The sequence below is a fragment of the Rhamphochromis longiceps genome, linkage group LG14 (assembly GCF_057381845.1).
Source record: "Rhamphochromis longiceps isolate RC_006_pf linkage group LG14, R_longiceps_female_GT1.1, whole genome shotgun sequence".
NCBI lineage: Eukaryota > Metazoa > Chordata > Actinopteri > Cichliformes > Cichlidae > Rhamphochromis > Rhamphochromis longiceps.
In genome coordinates this window covers 14,509,648-14,529,408 of record NC_140570.1, presented here as the reverse complement: position 1 = coordinate 14,529,408, position 19,761 = coordinate 14,509,648, and the positions used below count along the sequence as shown (strand labels likewise).

The 19,761-nt window shown below is 39.4% G+C and overlaps 1 protein-coding gene and 1 long non-coding RNA gene across 4 annotated transcripts; one reads left to right on the top strand and one right to left on the bottom strand.

The window, feature by feature from the left end:
* Positions 1–1,012: 1,012 nt before the first annotated feature.
* On the bottom strand, positions 1,013–3,504 carry LOC146653802 (uncharacterized). Its single transcript, XR_014907207.1, has 4 exons — positions 3,338–3,504; positions 2,830–2,980; positions 2,372–2,457; positions 1,013–1,783 (listed from the first exon to the last, which is right to left on the bottom strand). It is a non-coding gene; the product is annotated as an uncharacterized LOC146653802 (long non-coding RNA).
* Positions 3,505–5,975: 2,471 nt separating this feature from the next.
* scn2b (sodium channel, voltage-gated, type II, beta) lies at positions 5,976–19,065 on the top strand. Of its 3 annotated transcripts, XM_085380504.1 has the most exons (7): positions 12,157–12,275; positions 12,374–12,498; positions 15,586–15,746; positions 15,834–16,050; positions 17,484–17,676; positions 18,536–18,592; positions 18,837–19,065. In XM_085380504.1, exons 3-6 carry the CDS (start codon positions 15,597–15,599, stop codon positions 18,543–18,545), a joined length of 570 nt encoding a protein of 189 aa, XP_085236630.1. In that variant the 5' UTR covers positions 12,157–12,275; positions 12,374–12,498; positions 15,586–15,596; the 3' UTR covers positions 18,546–18,592; positions 18,837–19,065. The 3 variants fall into 3 exon arrangements, with proteins under 3 accessions (XP_085236628.1, XP_085236629.1, XP_085236630.1); XM_085380502.1 differs by lacking the exons at positions 12,157–12,275; positions 12,374–12,498 and adding an exon at positions 5,976–6,231; XM_085380503.1 differs by lacking the exons at positions 12,157–12,275; positions 12,374–12,498; positions 18,536–18,592; positions 18,837–19,065 and adding an exon at positions 5,976–6,231 and having other exon boundaries at positions 17,484–17,680.
* Positions 19,066–19,761: the final 696 nt, after the last annotated feature.

The following is a 19,761-nucleotide window of genomic DNA, read 5'->3' as shown; positions in this document are numbered from 1 at the left end:
AATGCAATTAAATAATGTTGGATCTGCATGAAATTCAAAAACTTAATTTGTTCTTGTTCAGATGACATGATACAATCTAGGAAGAGCGGTTAGTTGCCTGCACTCACGAAATTCACAAGATCACACGAGATTTCAAATCACAGGAAAATCACTGGGGTTATAAGAGGCAGATAACCATAGCAAAATATATGCTGTTGCTATTTATTGTGGTTTAAACTGTCAAGGACAAAAACATAGAGACAATTCTGCATGAAGCATAGCTTTCATACTTTTTTATGCACTGAAAAAAATATGTTGTTGGATTTACTTAATTCAATGGTGGACATTTGTTGCACACAGATGTTTTGCTTTGGCAGCAACTTAAACAATTGAGTTAAATTAACACAATTTATTCATGTTCAATAAACCTGTGCAATTTGTGTTGATAAAATGTGACTTAAACATGTTTTGATGAAGTAATTTGAGCTCTTGGAATATTTTAATCCTTCACAATTTTCTCACGTTATCCCAACACGATTCAATAACTTTTACCCAATACTACTTGGTCACTTAAATGCTACATGTTATCTTCAAATTACATTTTGCTATTATATTCTAGTATCAAATACACAATTTTCAAATGGAGGCCTTATAACAGATTGTATTGTTCTCTTCCAAGATGGTTGCTGGCATCCACCAGTAACCTTTCAAAACAAAATGTCTAATTTCACTGCAGTAGGTAAAGAATTAAACTGACATTACTCCTCCACTGAATCTATATAAATCAACAGTTAAATAATGTCAGTTCTTCCGTGTTCTCTGGAATCAATCACAGCAAAGAAATTAGACTCTTTCTTTTGAAAAATGTTGGGAAAGAACAAATCAAAACATTCTATTTAAGGCCTCTAACGTCAAGATTCAGTTAAACAACAATTATAACTAAACAATTTGAGGTAATGTTAGTTTCCATTAACATTAAATTAGGTTACTGAATTGGCAAACACCTTCCTATTAACATTACCCATTTTACCCCAATAACTAAAGAAATTAGCACTTGCAGGTCAAAACCTTTATTCAAGAGACGCAAAAATAACATTGATACAGTGACTGTCAAAAAATACAGCACTGATCATACTGTGACATCTTGGTTCAAAACAGCACACTTAGAAATATTCAACGTTCTTTACTTCAACTGAATGAAATTGAAAATACCATTTCACACGACCCATATGGGATATTTAGACTGTATAACTGTTCACGCTACATCTCTTCACTAGTAAAAGAAAGAAAAAATACAAAGACAAATTTAAAAATGCTGCCAAACAGACAAACAGAACTTGTACAGAGCAAAAGGAAAAACAAACAACAAAAAAAACGGCTTGTCCTCATGGCAGTTGCAGAGTATATAAAAATGAACCCTGCGATCCGTTCCTGGAATTGAGCTTCAAAAATGCAGCAGAACAAGTGTGAGATTTAAATGTCCTCTCACCTAGAGCTGGTCACCTCACATGCATAACAGTGAGCTTCGTTGCAGGAGCAGTTTTGTCTTAGTTGTGAGCTTTTCTTGAGAGCTGAGTTGCATCCAACTCCATTACCACCCTTTGAATCACCTCAAAAGTGTAGCAGAGTTGTGATGGGTAACTCATGTTGAAGGAATAAAAAAGGTCCAAACAGCATGGCTACTGCAAAGGTCACGTTATCCAGATCTTGAAGAACAACATCAGAAAAGTCATTGCCTGGCGCATCTCTGGAGACAGATGTTCATTGTGGTTTTCTCAATCTGTGCAGTGGCCTCAGTCAAGTCCTGGTTAAACACAAAACATTTCTTTAAGATTCCTTTTTAAACTCATCTCTTTTGAATCTACCAGTTCTAATGTTAGAGTAATTTAAACCAATGCAAGCAACATAGTAAATAGCTATAGCCAAAGAGTGGCCTGCCATGCTGCCATTCATGGTCTAACAGAGTTTCTAAGAGAGGGTGAAAAACATAATAATTTCAAATGCTTTACATTAGTTTTTGTTAGAAAGACACCGGCCCATCAGAAATCCAGGTTATGTCACTCAGAAGATGTTAGAATTTAGACTTTCAGCCCCACAATTTGGTTAGCTGTTGGTCAGTTGGTCATTTTTTCAAACAAAAGCTAATGTAAATACTGGTGGGATTTTCCTTTGTTCACTAGAATGACAAATTTAAAGTTTTTTCACACTGATGTGACCCCTAATACAGGGGTGGGGCCTCAAGGGCCGGCGGCCGAGTTCACTACCAGGCCTCATGTGAACTTCAAATTATTAAAGAGGACTACTGGTCCTAACCAGTCCAATGAGGATCAAGTGGATAACTAAATGCATTTTTAAATGTTGCAAATCCACAATCTACTCATAAAACACTCACCATGAACTCCTGCACCAAGATGTTGCAATTGTCTTTCACACAGATGCGGAGCACTTTGATGAGGGACTCCGAGCATTAATGTCATCCTTGAGTATTATAACAAAGAAAACAGAGATTTGTGAACTTTTCAGTAGCACAGAAGAAAATGATCCCAGACAAAAACTCTTGACTTTTTAAACCAGTCAACATGCAACACCAGCATCTACAAAGCAATATCAAAAGTTCCTGTTTGACATCAACTTTATGGATATATCGTTTCCAGAACATTTATTTTTAAAAAAAAGATAAATTTTTCTCAGTGGGCCAGTAAATGCATGACGAAAATTATGGCATCCTTTTAGTGGAATCATTACTCACAGGTAATAGTTGACTGTTTCAATGGATGTAGCATAAAAATCTTTTACTGACCTAATGCAATACATATACACTTTGTAGTTAAAGAATTTTAAAGTTCTTACTGTCATCATGGCAGCTACATCCTTTAGCTTTGTGCCCTGTTCCCCCGATCACTTTGCAAACACTTTCAGCAGACTGTCAGAGAGAAACTCAGCTCCGTCAGAAACCTTGACTGTATGCATGGTTGGGATGCACTGGAATGCTGCATTTTATCTGAAATAACATAAAATTATTTTGAAATAACAGCAGGCACTGTGCTTGGTTAATCAGTAATGTTTTGTTGAATAAAAACTGTGTTTCCAGATCTTATGGGATTAAAAAAATCCAAAGATGTTTGTTTCTGATTTGCAACCCAACAACCCACAAGTTACAACCTCATTTCAGTTCAAGTGTGCATTAATGCGAGTCCAGTAATCACCTTTCTGGCAATACATACAGGTATAAGATAAACCTATGGCAGATTTTGGATTTCTCAGTTGTATTAATAGGGTGAGTATGCATGCACCTAATAATTATAAAAAACCTATTATAATTAAGTTACAGAAACGAAAATAGAATATACTTTCTTACCATAACACCTTGAACCCACAATCCATCAGCTGACTCCTGGTGAAATGCAGAATAGAGGTCATCTCTCAATGTGCAGCAAAAAAAACAAAAACAAAAACAAAAGGACAGCAGGTGAGGGCAGGAGGGGTAGGGATGTAAGCTAGCATAATGCCACTGATGATATTAGCTAAAGCTGTTCAATGTCCAAAATCTCACTAACACCACGGTGCAGTAAATACACAATGTAACTGAAGAGTCAGTTGGCAAATCTATTCACACAGAAAACCAAATTATGTTATGAGTGCCTCGTAATTAGGTTTAATGTGATATTACGGCTCTTGTGCCAAAGACAAATTCAAATGAAAAAGCGCCAATTCTTTGACAACAGATAAAACAGCAAATAAGCTAACGGCTCTTTTTTAGCATGTTACATGGCGACACTCTAGACGTTTAACTACATTTGGCTGAATTATGGTAAAAATGAATTAAAAAAATCAAGACATACCAAAAACGTAGAGTTGGCTGCTGGACTTGACTGAGATGGATGCCTTTTTTAAACCACGATCCAAAGCCCGCGAGATGAAATCACGCGTGGTTTCACGAGATTTAACGTTGCTATCTTATTGACTTACGTCACCTGAACATGATATGAACAATTTAATACACCCTTTCTGCATATCATGTAGTTTTTACACTATATAGTTACATTTAACTTTAAAACATGAGGCAATTGTGTTAAATGCATGCAAGATGCTTACATAAATCCAAGAGATGGCCAGTCCCTTTTTTTCAGTGTGTTTGGATTGAATAATCATCTTATTGCCCACCTTCTTTGAGTCAATCAGCCATCACTCTGCGTGGTTTAAATCTGTGCTTAGACTCTCATTAGTGAAACCTCATCCAAGTCACTCAGAGCTCCATTTAAGCCCCAATTGTCCCACCACCAATGTCCAGGCTCTTTGGTTCTGCCATGATGGGTCGTCAGACAAACAGACATTTCTATGTGTTTTAATGTGTTTTACCCCCAACATTCCAGACTTTTTCTTCAGCCTAATGCATCTCTTTAGCACCAGCAGCACCACCGCAGCGTAAACCATTAACTTACATTAATTCTGTTGAATTAATGTAAGTGATTGATTTACTGTCAGATGGTGCTGGAGTATGTACACAAGCTGCTCTTCAGATTATCTTCTGAAGCAACATCCAACATCCTGTAAACAATAAAGTCTGGAAATGGCCCGTAAGTATATGGCCTCAATTGAGGCTTTCTACAAAAGTGCTTTCTACAAGTCTCACTCACCCAATCACATATCTATGCCTAAGTACATTCTAACATTCACACACACGCACGCACACACACACACACACACACACACACACACACACACACACACACACACACACACACACACGTAACTGGGGGAGTAACTGATGAAAAAGTAACTGATGAATTGAGTAATCTGGCAAAAAAAGATAACATGTCTGTGTGGTGTTTGGTTACAGTATGACAGTTTCATAAATGGATTGGATAGCAGCAGACTCCTACCCATGGACATAACTTTTAGTTGACTGTGCTTATACTCTATATATAACTCCCTATTGCTTTGATAAAGATGTTTTTAAGTGCTTTTCTGTTGTAGTCAGCAGGGTTGTTATTATAAACACAGAGTGACAACCAATCTGCTCTCTTCCTTCCAACCTTTTTCCACTCCTAATGGAACAATGTCCATAACCCACTCCCCCATTATTACCCCCAGAGTTCTTACGCGCTTCTTGTCTAGGCACCCGCTACCCTCCATCTCAGTCTTTGTTTCCCCAAATTTTCTTCTCTTTCCTAAATGCTGACATTATCGATTTCTTCGGAAAGTTGATATTATCTCTGCTGTGAGGAATAAACTGGCTCCTATTTGCATCCATCTCACAGCCATGTCTTCCTCCAGCCCATCTCCCTCGTTTTATCAAACATATGCCGCACTTGATGCTGGCCTCTCCAGTTTGTATCCATAGCAGCAGATGACATAGCAGGTGAAAAGATGAGTGAATGTGGCCAGGGGGTGTTTGCCTCTTTTATTTCCCAGCATCGTCTCCAGCCTACCACAAAGGTAAGGCTGGATGGAGAAATGGATTAAAGGATGGTCGATTTTTGTTTTATTAATTCATTTATTTTTTGTTTCTCTACGTGACCGCTTCTTTTTTTTGTGAGGGCAAAACACAATAAAACGCATAAAATAAATACAGACTAAAAAATGTATTTATTTTATGTGTATTTATTTATTTTTCTAATGATAGGCTTCAATTTAAGCTTTGTTATTCATGATAATAAATGATCATAAAAATACGTAACATTTTTTTCCTACTGAGCCTACAATCATTTAAATGTCCCTGTCATTTTGATGTATAAGAAATTGAAGTATAAAACGCCAGAGTTAATTTTGCTAAAGTGAAAATTACATATTTTCCCCACCAAAGTCAGTACATGTATCCAGTAAGAAGAAGAAGAATCGTCGTCCATCTATTTATCCTTGAGCTTACTGCCTTGTTTTAGGCTATATTTACCATTTCTGACAAATGGTCTGTTGAGGTCGCATCTGTATGGAGATATCCTCCCTTTTTCACGCTTTCCTTCCTGCCCTCCCTCCTATAGCGTTACCCCCCAAGAACTCGACAACCACGAAATCAACCGTCATAAGGCTACAGACACTGCCAGCCATTTCCTGCCTCTAAAAGAAACACTCTTTTTAGCATTTTAAGGCAAACACGAGCAGGCTTTGTGCTTTTATATTTTACTATATTTTTTATAAAGATATAGGCTTCATTTTTTTAACAAGAAGGACAGAAAATGTCTTACTCCGCGCAGGAGAGAAGGTCTGGCGTTCAGCTGGTGAGCGCGCTGCTGCTAATGCTCTCGCTCTCCGGTAAGAAACAAAACACCCGAACCGATGCTCTGATACATAGGTACACGATCAAAGGTGCGATGACATTATATTTCCTTATCACTCGTATTTGCGCGTGTGGGTTGTATGGCAACAGAGGGGGTAGATGGGAGGGGTGGAGGGGGGCATTCCTATAATATGAGATAATGTCGCGGGACTGACATCCCTGAATTTACTAGTTTGACAAGGCCATGACAAAAAAACATAATACTGTGGTTTTATGCGACCAGTTTAAGCAAAGCGCTGCTTTTTTGATCCGTTGTGCTGACTGGGAAACGACCCGTTTGCCCCTCTGTATCTTAATTTAGCCTTTGTTGACAGCTAAAATACTGACCCAATACATCACAGCCCTTAAAGAGGATTATGATGCAGCACACAAAAATAAATATTGGCTTTGTTTGCGCAAGTAATAGTAGTACCCAGCAGGTCGCTCAAGTATGGCTCAATGTTGTGAGTGCAGTGAGTGATGGATAGAAATAGGCCTTTAATGGCGTGTTAACGCTGTGGTAATATTACCAGGAGACACTCCTGGCTGTTCAACAACAGATAGACATGATAATTCACGGTAACGTTGTGAGCACACCCTACAAGATCCTTACCATCAACAATGTATTAATAAGTAAAGAGGCCCAAATTTTAAGCACATCTTTACCAGAGATCGGAACGGTGCTCTCTTTATTATACCATAATAGAAGCCCCAATATTCCCCCACTGCTACTTATGTTAGTCTCAAATGTGAAATCCAAAATCCCAGCACTGTGTTAGGAAGGTCGGTCTTAGGGACAGCACAGGAAGGAGATGTCATGAAGGATCATATTTCAATAGTGTAAGTTATATTAACCATTTTAGAAATATAGGTAAACTCATAGCAGCATAGTTTTCAATGAAAGCACCCTTTGTTGTTTCACCCTTTTTTATAGCTGAAAATAGATGCACAAAAGTTAACTTTTGCCAGCAAACCTGTTGCCTGACACACCCTCTTTGTGTGTTAGTGTTTGTTTGTTTTTTGGCAACGTAAATCCAGTACTAAAGGAAAGAAACGCTGAAACACTCACACACCCTCTTTGTGTGTGAGTGCGCATTTGTGTTGGGACAAATGCATCTTACATAGGCTCATCAGTTTGAGATACCTCTTAATATATCAAAAATAACCTAACCTCACATTATTAAAAATCTGAACTAAGCAGCTAGCTGCAGTGTCATTTAGCAATGCTGATCCACATTTCAGACACAGTAGGTGATTAAAACCCTGTTCCCATAAACATATACATATTTTGTGTTACATGTTGTTATGGATTGTGAATTTTAGTTGTCTAGACAAATAATTCTGTAAACATGTGAGTGTAGCATCCTACAGACTTTATTTCTGCAGTTTTTCTTTCTAACACAATTCCTTCTGTCCATCAGTGTCACTTTACTCATCACCTGCACCATTTCAGTTCTCACAGAGAGGCACTAGAGGGCAGCAGCACAATGACACGAGGAGGCATGTAATAACAGTGCACTGCCTTAAAACATGGCAAGCTTAAGTACAGAAGTTTCAGGTTATCACAGCTGAATCCTTACAGTAATTCAGAGTGGTGGAAATTTAATTTGTTTATATAAATGACAAATGTTTGAAACACGACTGTATTATGTGAGATGTTAACATCATTATTGTCATAGGCACTGTGGCTTAGTTCCAAACTGGGCAGCTTAACACCACAGTGCTTTTCACTCTCATTGGTAGTCACTTCAGTCTTCAGTTGAGAAAAGTTTATTTCGCATCCTGCCCATTTCCTATCATCCGCAGTTATGGGAATGATGGGAAATGGGCAGTAGTCACTTCACGCTTTGTGTAGTCTCAGAGATGATATTCCTGTGATTTGCTTCCAGTGTGTATGTAGCTTACCACCAGTCATGATATCTGAGTCAAATGTAATAGTAGTCAAGAAGAAGAAAAATGAAGAAGTTCTGTGGCAGATGGGAGTTTGGTAACTGTAGCAGAAAGTTGGACTGTTGGAAGATATTTGACAAGTACTTTGGAAAGCCATGCGCAGCTCCACTTTGCTGTTTTGCAGAGGAAGGGTGTCCAAGTGTCTTTATGTATGGTGTATACTTTGGCAAGAAAAAACTGGGGACACAGTTATGATTCCTAGCACACGAGCAAACTGGAACTGTTAAACAAATTATTTTTACCTTAGTATATTTTGGAATAGTACAGCTGTTATTTAGAGGTAGTAATGAACAATTTCAAAGTCATTGTCCTGGTGGACATGATCTATTACAAAGGTTGCTAATACCTTGCTTGGTTGGTTAATAACCAGTAATAATTGGTACTTTGTAGTAGGGCTGCACGATTAATCGTTAGAAAATCGCGATCTCGATTCATACTTATGTGCGATCTCATTTCCAAATGACAACGATTAAAAAAAAAAAAAAAAAAGACGACGACGATTGTACCGCATTTTGATCCGGGACGTACTCTGCATGAAAACAAGCGCTCACTGTTCCTGCTCAACAAATGACAAGGGCGGAGCTTTATACCACGTGATACAGAAGCTGTGCCGTGTGATCCTAAAATTAGCAGGGAAAAAACAACGGAGAGCACGTCAGGGATGACGAGAAAGTGACAGGAGAAAATCCGTCCCGGTCAACCACCCAAACATCAATAACGGGAACCTTATACAGCGCTTCCCTATACACGTCGAACTCCCGCAGGCACAAAGAAATTACGGGGGCTATTACTTATCACCTGACCAAAGATATGGCTCTCATCAACACTGTGCAAAACGAGGGATTTAGGAAAATGATCAACACCCTAGACAAACGCTACACAGTGCCGTCCGCAACTATTTTTCTATTGTTGCACTACCTGCTCTATACACGCAGCGCCGAGCAACGGTGGAGACGGAATTTCAAGCAGTACAACATTTTGTGGCAACAACAAAACGTGAGACATTTGTTGTTTTTATGTTTATTTATTGTTTTTATGTTCAGTCTCAACTGTTACGAAGTTGATGTGCAGTTAATAAGCGCAATAAATATTTATACTGGAAAAGAAAATCGTGAGAGAATCGTGATCTCAATTCTAAGCCAAAAAATCGTGATTCTCATTTTATGCAAAATCGTGCAGCCCTACTTTGTAGTACCAATACCAATAAGTGATACTTAGTTTGTTATAAAAAATCTTCCACATAAAAACTTGAGTGAACATGTGCAAACTTTTGTGGTTTTGCTGAAAGATTGTGAGGCTGCTGAGCGTTTTAATATCTGTAAAGTGTACCATAAAACATCCAGACTCTACTATAAGTACACTTGGTTGTCAATAATGCATAAAGGGTGAAGGAAGTCAGAGAACATGGCGTACTTTTTAAAGCTTCCTCCTTAAACTTGCTCCATTTTCGTGTCTTGTTTTCAGTCTAAAGGAGAAGTCTAAGGCTAAAACACTAAAATGAAAGAAGATCAATAAAGGCCTGGCTACATCTGTGGTTATTTGTCTCCCATGCGCAAAACTAACATTTGTGTAACATATCACCCAAGTAGTCTCCATTGTCTTTTTGTGTTATCTTTAAATGAGTTGTGCCGTAATCAGAGAAAATCTGATTGGGCGGGGGGTTGCTTCTGGCTGCTGCAGTATGCAGAATGTAGTAAGGCTGTCTCCAAGGCAGAGGGCACTAGAGACAGTTCAAGTGAGTCAGAAATTTAAAAGCAGCATGCCGGTGCTGAAATATTATCCACAGAAATGTGTCTGGTTTGTTTAAAAACAAGTGTAACTCTTGACAACAAAACTGATCTCTGCTGCTGGAGCAATATATACAGTTCCCAGTGTTTACTCTCTCCCTTTCCCGCATGCAATCAAGCTTGCACCAAGTCTCCCAAAACACCGAAAAATCATTTGTTTGTTGGAACATTTTTCACACGCAAAAACAGTACATGCGGTGACACGATCATTGTCCAAGTGGAAGCTAAGTGAATAACAAATACTGTCTTGTCCCAACTTAATCTCACAAATCTCCTGTGCACATAATACAGTGCCCATGGCTTAGAGAAACCAATAAGCACTTCTGAACCAGCAGACACTGTCTGACTGAATGCTGAAGGCAGATTTGGTGTTAAAATATTAGATTTTGTGAGAACAACAGAGGTCTTTAGACAGACAGTGTAGGTAAAATGTAAAACCCAATTAGAGTGGGTTATGGGCACTTTGTGGTAAACATGGATGTCAGGCTCTGAGGGATGAGGAAGTCAGAGGTCAGAGTCAAACATGAAGTTCATATTAAGCCACTCCTCAGTAGGCTAATACCCTAGTACTTTTAGGAACTGCACTATTTGGTCTTTTTTAAATCAATTAAATTAAAATAAGCTGGGGGGATGTCATTTTATTTGGAACAACCTCTCAATACCTAACTGAAGCATTTGTGCACTCAAAGCTGTTTTGCTGCTATGTGTACAAGAGACTTTCAGATATTGTGTATTCTGTAAAGTTGCTCTTCAGCGGATTCTTTATCTGAAAGTTTTGTCCATGCTATCCTGCAGAGGCCTAATTGGATTGAGACTTGGAAGCAGAGGAGATTAGTCCAGAGTAGTTCTAAAAGAAAATCATGCTATATGCATACTATCTAGATATATATGTTTTTACAAACCTTTACTGGATTTTATATTTACTGGATAACCAAAGGGCTGTAGTTATTTGGAACACTATGTTGTCTGCGAATCATTTTAGTGTTGGATTAGACTGCTGGCTTTACCCCTTCATAATATTTTTGTTCTATTAAATGAAAATGGATACTTTTTTACCAACTTACACATTTATTGTGAAATTGATTTCATTTGCACAATTCAAACCTAAAGAAATAAAGGTATGGAGAGGGAACAATACGGAGGAGGTAAGAGATCTACCTCACTTTACTTTCTTCTGCACTGACCTTGCATTACAAAGAAGCAATTGAGACAAAAAGAGAAAAAAGGGGGTGGGGGGCTGTGTTAGGGGTTGGAAAGCGGTACAAGGAAGGAGGGAAGAGAGGTGGACAAAGATGGGGGAGAGGGAAATTGGGAGGGGCAGTGAGAGGGAGGAGTCACATGAGGGTTCTTCACTGCAGTATTTCATCTGTTAGCAAGTCTCTGCATCTGCCTCTTTTTTTCCGACTCTCCACAGGACTGCTGAGTCAGCAGGAGCCTATGTCAAACAGTTTCCCTTGTTTTATATCTGAATGTTTACAGCTTCCACTACCAAAGACACATGTATGACGGTAGTCCTTGTATGCGTGTGTATGTGCGGCAAGGACAGCAAAGGCTGTTTGAGTGCATTGCTGTTAGCAGTGTAAAGATAGGTCACTACGAAGGGATGACATTGAAACAGCACTGCTAGTGGGGTGGGCTCACTGCTAACACTTTCTTGGAGGATGTGTATGCATGCATGTGTGTGTTTATTAGGGAGATAGGGGTTAAAGCAGGTGCAGTGCTGCTTCACAGCACACCTGACTATGGTGGACTGTGCACATAGAAAATTGTGTGTGTGTGTGTGTGTGTGTGTGTGTGTGTGTGTGTGTGTGTGTGTGTGTGTGTGTGTGTGTGTGTGTGTGTGCGCGTGTGGTGCAGAGAGGCAGGCCGGTGGAGTGGTGCAGCAGCAGTGGGAAGGGAGCCAGAAACACTCGACTGCAGAGGAGAGAATGGTGCAGAGTCCCATCACACACGCACGCACAAACACACACATACTTACTGAGAGAGAGGCACAGATTCTGTCTGGGGAGTGTGAGCCCATGCTGAGACAGGATGTTAGAGGGGAGGAGGAAACTTGAGGAACCTAAACGATACTTCTGTTTCATTTCATTTTATATTATGTACATTTAAAAGCATTTGGCTTTCATTTGAGAATATCAGAATAGTTGCTTAAATGGCATATATATATATATTAGGGGTGCAACGATATTCGTATCGATATTGAACCGTTCGATACAGTGCTTTCGGTTCGGTACGCATATGTATCGAACAATACAACATTTGTAATTTATTTTATCAATTTTCCTTCTGACGATGCTGTCTGTGTTGAGCGCTCAGTGAATCTGTGTTCGACTACTCCGCCTAGGCTGCACTGTCGAGCGCAGATCCACTGAGCGCTCAACACAGACAGCATAGTCAGAAGGAAGAGCGCAGGGCAAGCTAGCGAGACAGAAGTTAAGCTCTCCTTTTAACATGGACCTCCCCCACTCTCATTCAGATCTGGCGTTTGGAATTATTTTGGTTTTCATGTGACGTATGACCCTGAAGGTAAGCGAGTCATGGACTAAAGTAAAACAGTATGTTGAATGTGCCATGCAATGCTCAATTACATTGGTGTGAACTAGTGTGTTAGCGCAGTTAGCTCGTTAACGTGTTGGCCGTCTAGCCCCATGCACGGAGCGATCGGCGGTAGCTCGTTAACGGAGATTTGCCGTGTTGTGGCGTTAAGGTCATTTCAACGAGATTAACCTGAAAGCACTAGTGGGAACACAATGAATATGACTGCACATTTACGCCGACATCATCCTAGTGCAAAGACAAGTGGAAGCAGACAAAAAAAAGCAAGCATGCTACTAACTTTAGCCGAGTCATTTAGACAGCTGTTAGCACATGATTCTCCTTATGCTGCTGAGAATATAGCCCAGAAGAAGCGGCTAGTATAGCTTTTATTTTGGAAAGAGCCATTTCTCTGTAATAAACTCTCTTTTCCAAAGATGAGTGATTCCTCAATCAGATACAGGGCTTGCAATATCGCTAGCCCGACGTCCCGGAGCTAGCGATTTTTTCAGTCGAGCTACCAAAATCTATCTCTTCCCTGCCCGTCGGGCTATTGTAGGAAAAATATATGTCAATGCTTTTGCATTCTTTCAGAAATGTAGCTGGGTAATTATGTCATTGGCATCGGTGAGCCACTGTCAATATGTGACATATTGAAGTCGCGTTTGAATTTGCGCTTGTTTTTTTGCTTTCACTTTGCAATCGTGCGAACTGTGTATAGAGAGCGACAGCACTGATCTGTGAGTGATGATAATTTGTGCACCAATTCCTCTGACATCGTCTTATTAATCGTTAGCTTACTATGCAAACATGACAAGTGAAATCTCCCGCAGCAAGCTTAAACATGTGAGAGGTTGATCGCGCAGAGAATCGCTGAGCTTATGTGAGTGCGTGTAAAAGCATTTCAGTTCTGCTGAGCCAAATAAGACAGGTCAGGGTGAAGAAGTGACAGCCAAAGAAAAGCTTACCACAAAACGGAGAAGTTATGACAAATCAGACTATAAGGCAAAAAGAAAGTGCAGCTTTATGGTTTCATGGACAAAATAATTTCTGTGGCTGCAATATGATGAGCTAAATAACCAGGGCTGCACATAAGTGGTCCGCAGGTGCGTATTCGCTGTCAAAATAAAAAACACGCACAAGGGTTAGGGTTAAATTTAAAAACTGTACTTTTGAGTTAAAATATATATTTATAATTTTAATAAATGACAAATTAAAAAGGCATGAACATTTTTTTTGTATCGAAAAAATATCGAACCGTGACACCAAAGTATCGAACCGAACCGAACCGTGAATTTTGTGTATCGTTGCACCCCTAATATATATATATATATATATATATATATATATATATATATATATATATATATATGCATATACATCTCTGATCGAGAAATCACTCATCTTTGGAAAAGAGAGTTTATTACAGAGAAAATAAAAGCTATACTATACGCTTCTTCTGGGCTATATTCTCAGCAGCATATTAAACATATCAGGTCTCCATAAGGAGAATCATGTGTTAACGGCTGTCTAAATGACTCGCGTAAAGTTTGTAGCATGTGTGCTTGTTGTTTTTGTCTGCTTCCACTTGTCTTTGCACTAGGATGATGTTGGCGTAAATGTTCAGTCATATTCATTTTGTTCCCACTAGTGCTGTCAGCGTTAATCTCATTAAAATGACATTAACGCCATAACGCGGCAAATCTCCGTTAACAAGTTACCACGGATCGCCCCGTGCTTGGACATTACCAATAAGTTTGATGTGTCACATGGCCCTCTTCCTATTGAAAAAACAAAAGTTGTATCCAAGATGGCCGACTTCTAAATGGCCACCATGGTCACCACCCATCTTGAGGAGTTTGCCCCCTGACATATACTACTGTGCCACAAACAGGACTTTGATATCACCAACCCTTCCCATGTTATTACGGTGTATCTGTCACGGCGGGGTGCGCCGATGTGTGTGGAAACAGGACCCAAAAGCAGATGATGACGAGGAATTGTAATGATTAACAGAAAGGTGAACCTTTAATGCGATGACGGCAGGGAAATGAACCAAGAGACCAAAAACAAACAGGCAAAACACTAAGAAACAAAATACTAAATGGTACTGAGACCAAAACCTAAACTATGACTGTGGTGGAAAAATAATAAACAAAGACCATGACTAAGACTAATAATACATAACAGATGAAAACTAGAACTATGACTGAGGTGAGGTAAACAGGCTAAGACCATGACTAAAACTGTGACCCTGGTGAGATAAACAGACGAACCGACAATGGCATGAAGAAAACAAAAGGCTTAAATACAGACATGAGGTGATCAGGGGAAGTGGGGACACATGGGGGAACAGCTGACAGACATAAACCTAATGACAGGACCAGGAGAGAAAGCTAAATACAATGAACAAAGAACACATGACATTGTCAAAATAAAACAGGAAATACTAACAACTAAACATGACAACACAACTCAACAGACCCAACACGTGATGAATAAATACCAAACCCCAAAACATAGAAAACCCAGGAACAATAACCAATAACTGCCTAAACTAAAGGCAAAATAGGAAATAACACAAACTAATAACATATCAAAAAATACAAAGAAAACTCAGAGTGCTGGGTCGGAGACCCAGCCTGTGACAGTATCCATATAAATGGCCAACCCTGTACATATACAAACATAGTTCTCAGCTTTTAATAACGCTAAACCAGTTGATAGACATTTTATGTTAAATTATGTTGATCATTCTCATAAATTTTTGTATTTTTTTCAAACTTTAAATGGATATAAATTGGTTTAAATGTCCATCCATCCATTTTCTTCCGCTTATCTGGGGCCAGGTCGCGGGGGCAGCAGCCTAAGCAGAGAAACCCACACCTCAAATTCCCAGACCAAGCGAGAGATGATGTCTCTCGCTTGGCCTGGGAGCACCGAGACATTTCCAGGCCAAGTGAGAGATGTAATCTCTCCAGCGTGTCCTGGGTCTGCCCTGGGGCCTCCTTAATGGTTTAAATGTAATGTATTAATCTTAGTACTATCATCACTAATGCTGTTTATTTGTATTCACAGGTTGTGCAAGCATGGACGTAATTGTGGCCAGTAGCATTAATGCACTAAATGGAACAACGGTAAAAATCTCTTGTGTCTTCACTTCCTGCTATAAGATGGATGTTACCAAGTTTGCCATGAATTGGACCTACCAAGAAACACTCAACGATACACAGGAACTGGTAAAATGGATACTTCATTAATTTTTAGCAAAGTACTTACATTTTAAATCTCTGAGCCTGTTACAAAAGCTTGCTCTCTTTTCATAGTTTATGACATATTATAAGAAAAGGGGAATGGTGCCTCTTCGATCAGAACGGTTCGGAGAAAGGGTCACGTTTGCTGGGAACCTGGATAAGAATGACCTGTCAATCACTCTATCAAATGTTCAACTGGAGGATGAGGGTATTTACAACTGCTATGTGAGAAACCCCCCAGACCGCATCCAGGGACATGGTATCATACAGCTTAATGTTGTCACAGAACGTAAGATTCTTATTTTAACTTCTGCACACACAAAGTGGGTAACCTTATCCCACTGATCAACTTGTGAAACAAATGCATGTGCGTCAGAATTACATTCCCATTTCACTAAGCATCATTTGGTGCCATTTAACGTCATGCAATATGAAATCATCTCAGAACAACAAGTTACAATAACCACAGCACAAAATGTTGTCAGTTTGGAAAATAAAACAAATATTCAACTACACCAGATTCCTAAAAAATTCCACTTGTCAGTAAGACAAAAAATAGTATCTCACTACTAGTAGTAGCAGATAGTGAACTATACCACATGCGAGTTTAACTTTATCATAACATTGATCATACTGGGGCTGTTTGCACTGCTTTGACTGCTTTGATTATCCTGTGTAGGATGATCTGCACCTTTGCTCCTCTCTTATGCTGGGCAGACACTGCGATTTTTTCAGTCGCGCGATTCAGCTCCTGCTCAAACTGTACTATTGACTCGCAGGGGTTAGAAGTTCGTAGGTCACGATGCTGGGTCTCACACTATACCGCCCGATGCTCTGATGCGACCTGAGTGCTCACACTGTGCCTCCATAAAATGAAGGTTATAACAGAAATTCTGTCGCTCGCTCTCTCTCTCTGTCTTTCACTCACACAGACACGCACACCACCACCATCAACTTTGCTAAATTGCTAATGAAAAACATTGATCAGGCAGCTGTGATTGAGTAGCAGTGTAGATCCAACTATTTTCACGGTTGTTGTGGTCATGATAATTTTGTGAGGCCACATCGAAAAGGCTCGGGTGAGCTTGAAATAGTTCTACAAGTTGTGCCTCCATCGCTTGTGTCCAGATCACACGCTGCACTGCCGTGCTACGCTGTCTTTTTCGCTGACATTTGTGTTTGCGCGTACGCAGTGTGACAAGCTGCGGTGACACCCTCAGTCAAACTTGTTTGAAATCCTCACGACCAAGCGATTGATGATCGGGAGCTGGTCGTGAGGTGTTAATCGCTTCTCGTTAACCCACGTATAATACACCAGCGGTCCCCAACCCCCGGGCCTCGGACCGGTACCGGTCCGTGAGTCGTTTGGTACCGGGCCGCGAGAGTTGAGGCTCAGGTGTTAAATGTATAGTTTTCAGGGTTTTTATTGGTTTTCAGCGTTATTTTGTTATCGTTATCGCCAAAATTTGTATATGTTTGTTTCTCGAGCATGACGATCTCCTGATGATGATGATTCAGCTTTTTTACTTATTAATGACCAACAAGAGGTTGAACTTAGTCCATCAGCATCTCTCACACACACATATGCACTCACATGGACCAACTCAGCAGCACTTTCTTACTTTCCACTCTGTTTAATCAACCCTACAGAGCTTTTAGTCAGCACTTCACTTGTCTACAAAATGCTTAACCCTTTCCTCTCCTTTCCTCTCCTTTCCTCAGTCCCACCTCCAAGGGATTCAACCATTGCGGTTGCCATTGGGGCTTCTGTGGGAGGAGCATTAGCACTGCTGATCCTTTCCATGGTAGTTGTGAAATGTCTCCGTCGACACAGGAAACAGGAACTCATTTCAGAGGAGAAAATGGAGGAGGAGGGGAAACTGGAGGCTGAAGGTGTTGCGGAAGAAGGAACCAAGTAAGAGATCTTGGCATAAAAGCATTAACCATCACTTGAAAACTACGAGCAGCACAAACACAGAAAAGTAAAGAAGTTGGATGCCACTTCTCTTACAGCAGCTGTTTTCCTACAACATAGGCTACGTATAAAAAGAGTATTCTGCCATGGCAAATATCACATAGCACACTTAGGAAAAATGTCTGGTACTTTTTTTCTGTTGTTATTATTATTGTTACTGCCATTTTTTCCCAGTTAAGTTCAACTTATAAAGGAAAAAAACAAAACGCCCCATGCTTGGCTCTTCTTGGGCAGAAATGTAGCAAGTGCTTTTATTTAAAAGAAAAAAGAAAGAAAGAAGTGCTGGAGTAGTGAACTATGCAATATCCAAGTTTAACTTTATTATAATATAAATAGTACAGAAGCTGTTTTGACCCAAAAACACCAGTGAGTTTGTGCCAGGTGTTGGTTATAGTGCAGGTTTAATTGTTAACAATGGCCAGGAATGGAAAGAGTTTTGCTGGCACAAAAGAAATAAAATAGCCCTGACAGAACTATGTCTTTGACTTATTCACTTTATCATCATTGAAAACATTGAAAGCTATAATGGACAACAGCAGACACCCTCTCCACACTGGCTGGGCAGACGGCTCCTAAGTCTTTTTAACACCCTCTTTTATCCCCATTTTTGAAATGAGTTAAATATTTTATTTATGTATTTATTTATGGTTATAAATGTATGGATGTGTGCTTTTAAATTGAGATGCTGGATGTTTGAATTTCCCCTTGGTTGTGAATAAAGTACGTAGCTATTTATCTATGTGTCATTCTACTTCAAAGCCAACCTGCTGTCATAATGTTGCATCTCTTTTTGCTACAGGCAACCATAATGGATCATGTGGTTAAACCAGAAGCCTGTGGAGCTCCCAAAACCCTGGTAAATATCTCCTCAGCTAAACAGTTATTTATCCACTGGAAGCCCATTGTCTGCTATGGAGTGTAACTTGACCTGAAGAAAAAAAAGGAAATACAGTTAACTTAAACCTTAGTAATATTAGCTTTCCATCTTACTTGCTACTTAAGAATGTCATTAGCAAGAAATTTAAAGGGACTTGTAATGAACAGAAGACACTATACCTATTGCATTTAAGTAAAAAATGTTACTTTCTCTTGTCTTTCAGACATATCCATCCCTTCTTGAGGATCTATAGTAATCACACCTCTTTATGCTTCCATCCCGTTTGCATGTTTGTGTGTGCGCGGATGTCTAATGCACATATATCTGTTTCTTTGTGTGTGTGTGTGTGTGTGTGTGTGTGTGTGTGTGTGTGTGTGTGTGTGTGTGTGTGTGTGTGTGTTGAGGATATTTTTGTATGTCTGAATCAAATGTGTCTATTTCCTCGAAAATATCTGGTAACTTACCCAGTAAATGCATATTGTTTTATTCATAGCTTTAACTCACTGTTAATAACATTAGAGGTTTTTCTTATGACACAGAATGCCATTTTCATAGCATAATATATGGTGGGCTATGGGGCTGGGCGGTATGACTTAAAAAATTATATGAGGGTATATTTTGAATATAGAACTTTAACTAAAAAACTGAATGACAGTGTAATATTTTTGCTGTTACTGTTTGTATAGCTGTAATGTTTTATATTCAATCCCATGCTTTGGGAGAAAAACCTTTAACTGCCTGCAATGAGCTATTGATAAATATAACAGCGGTTGTGGAGATAACGCTTCATACATAATGAAAGCTGAAGCTATTTCAACTATCATATGCAGCATGTATATCTGTTGTGGCAGTAAATTGCTGATAACTCCAATGTCTAACACGTCCAATGTTGGGGTTTTGTTTTGAATGGGGTTTTTTTGTTGTTTTTTAACATACATACTGTGAATCTAGTGGGGTATTTTTAAACATTGCCTTAAAGTCTTTTAACTGCCTGTATGGACACCATGTCTTAACATACATTAGATGCACAGCTGGATTTTGCTATTATATAAATATGACCAGTTTTCAGTGAGTAAGCCAAATTATGTTTACACGGAGCTCGAAATCTACTTGTGTCTGAGTCAGAAAGCATTCTCAAACATTCCTAA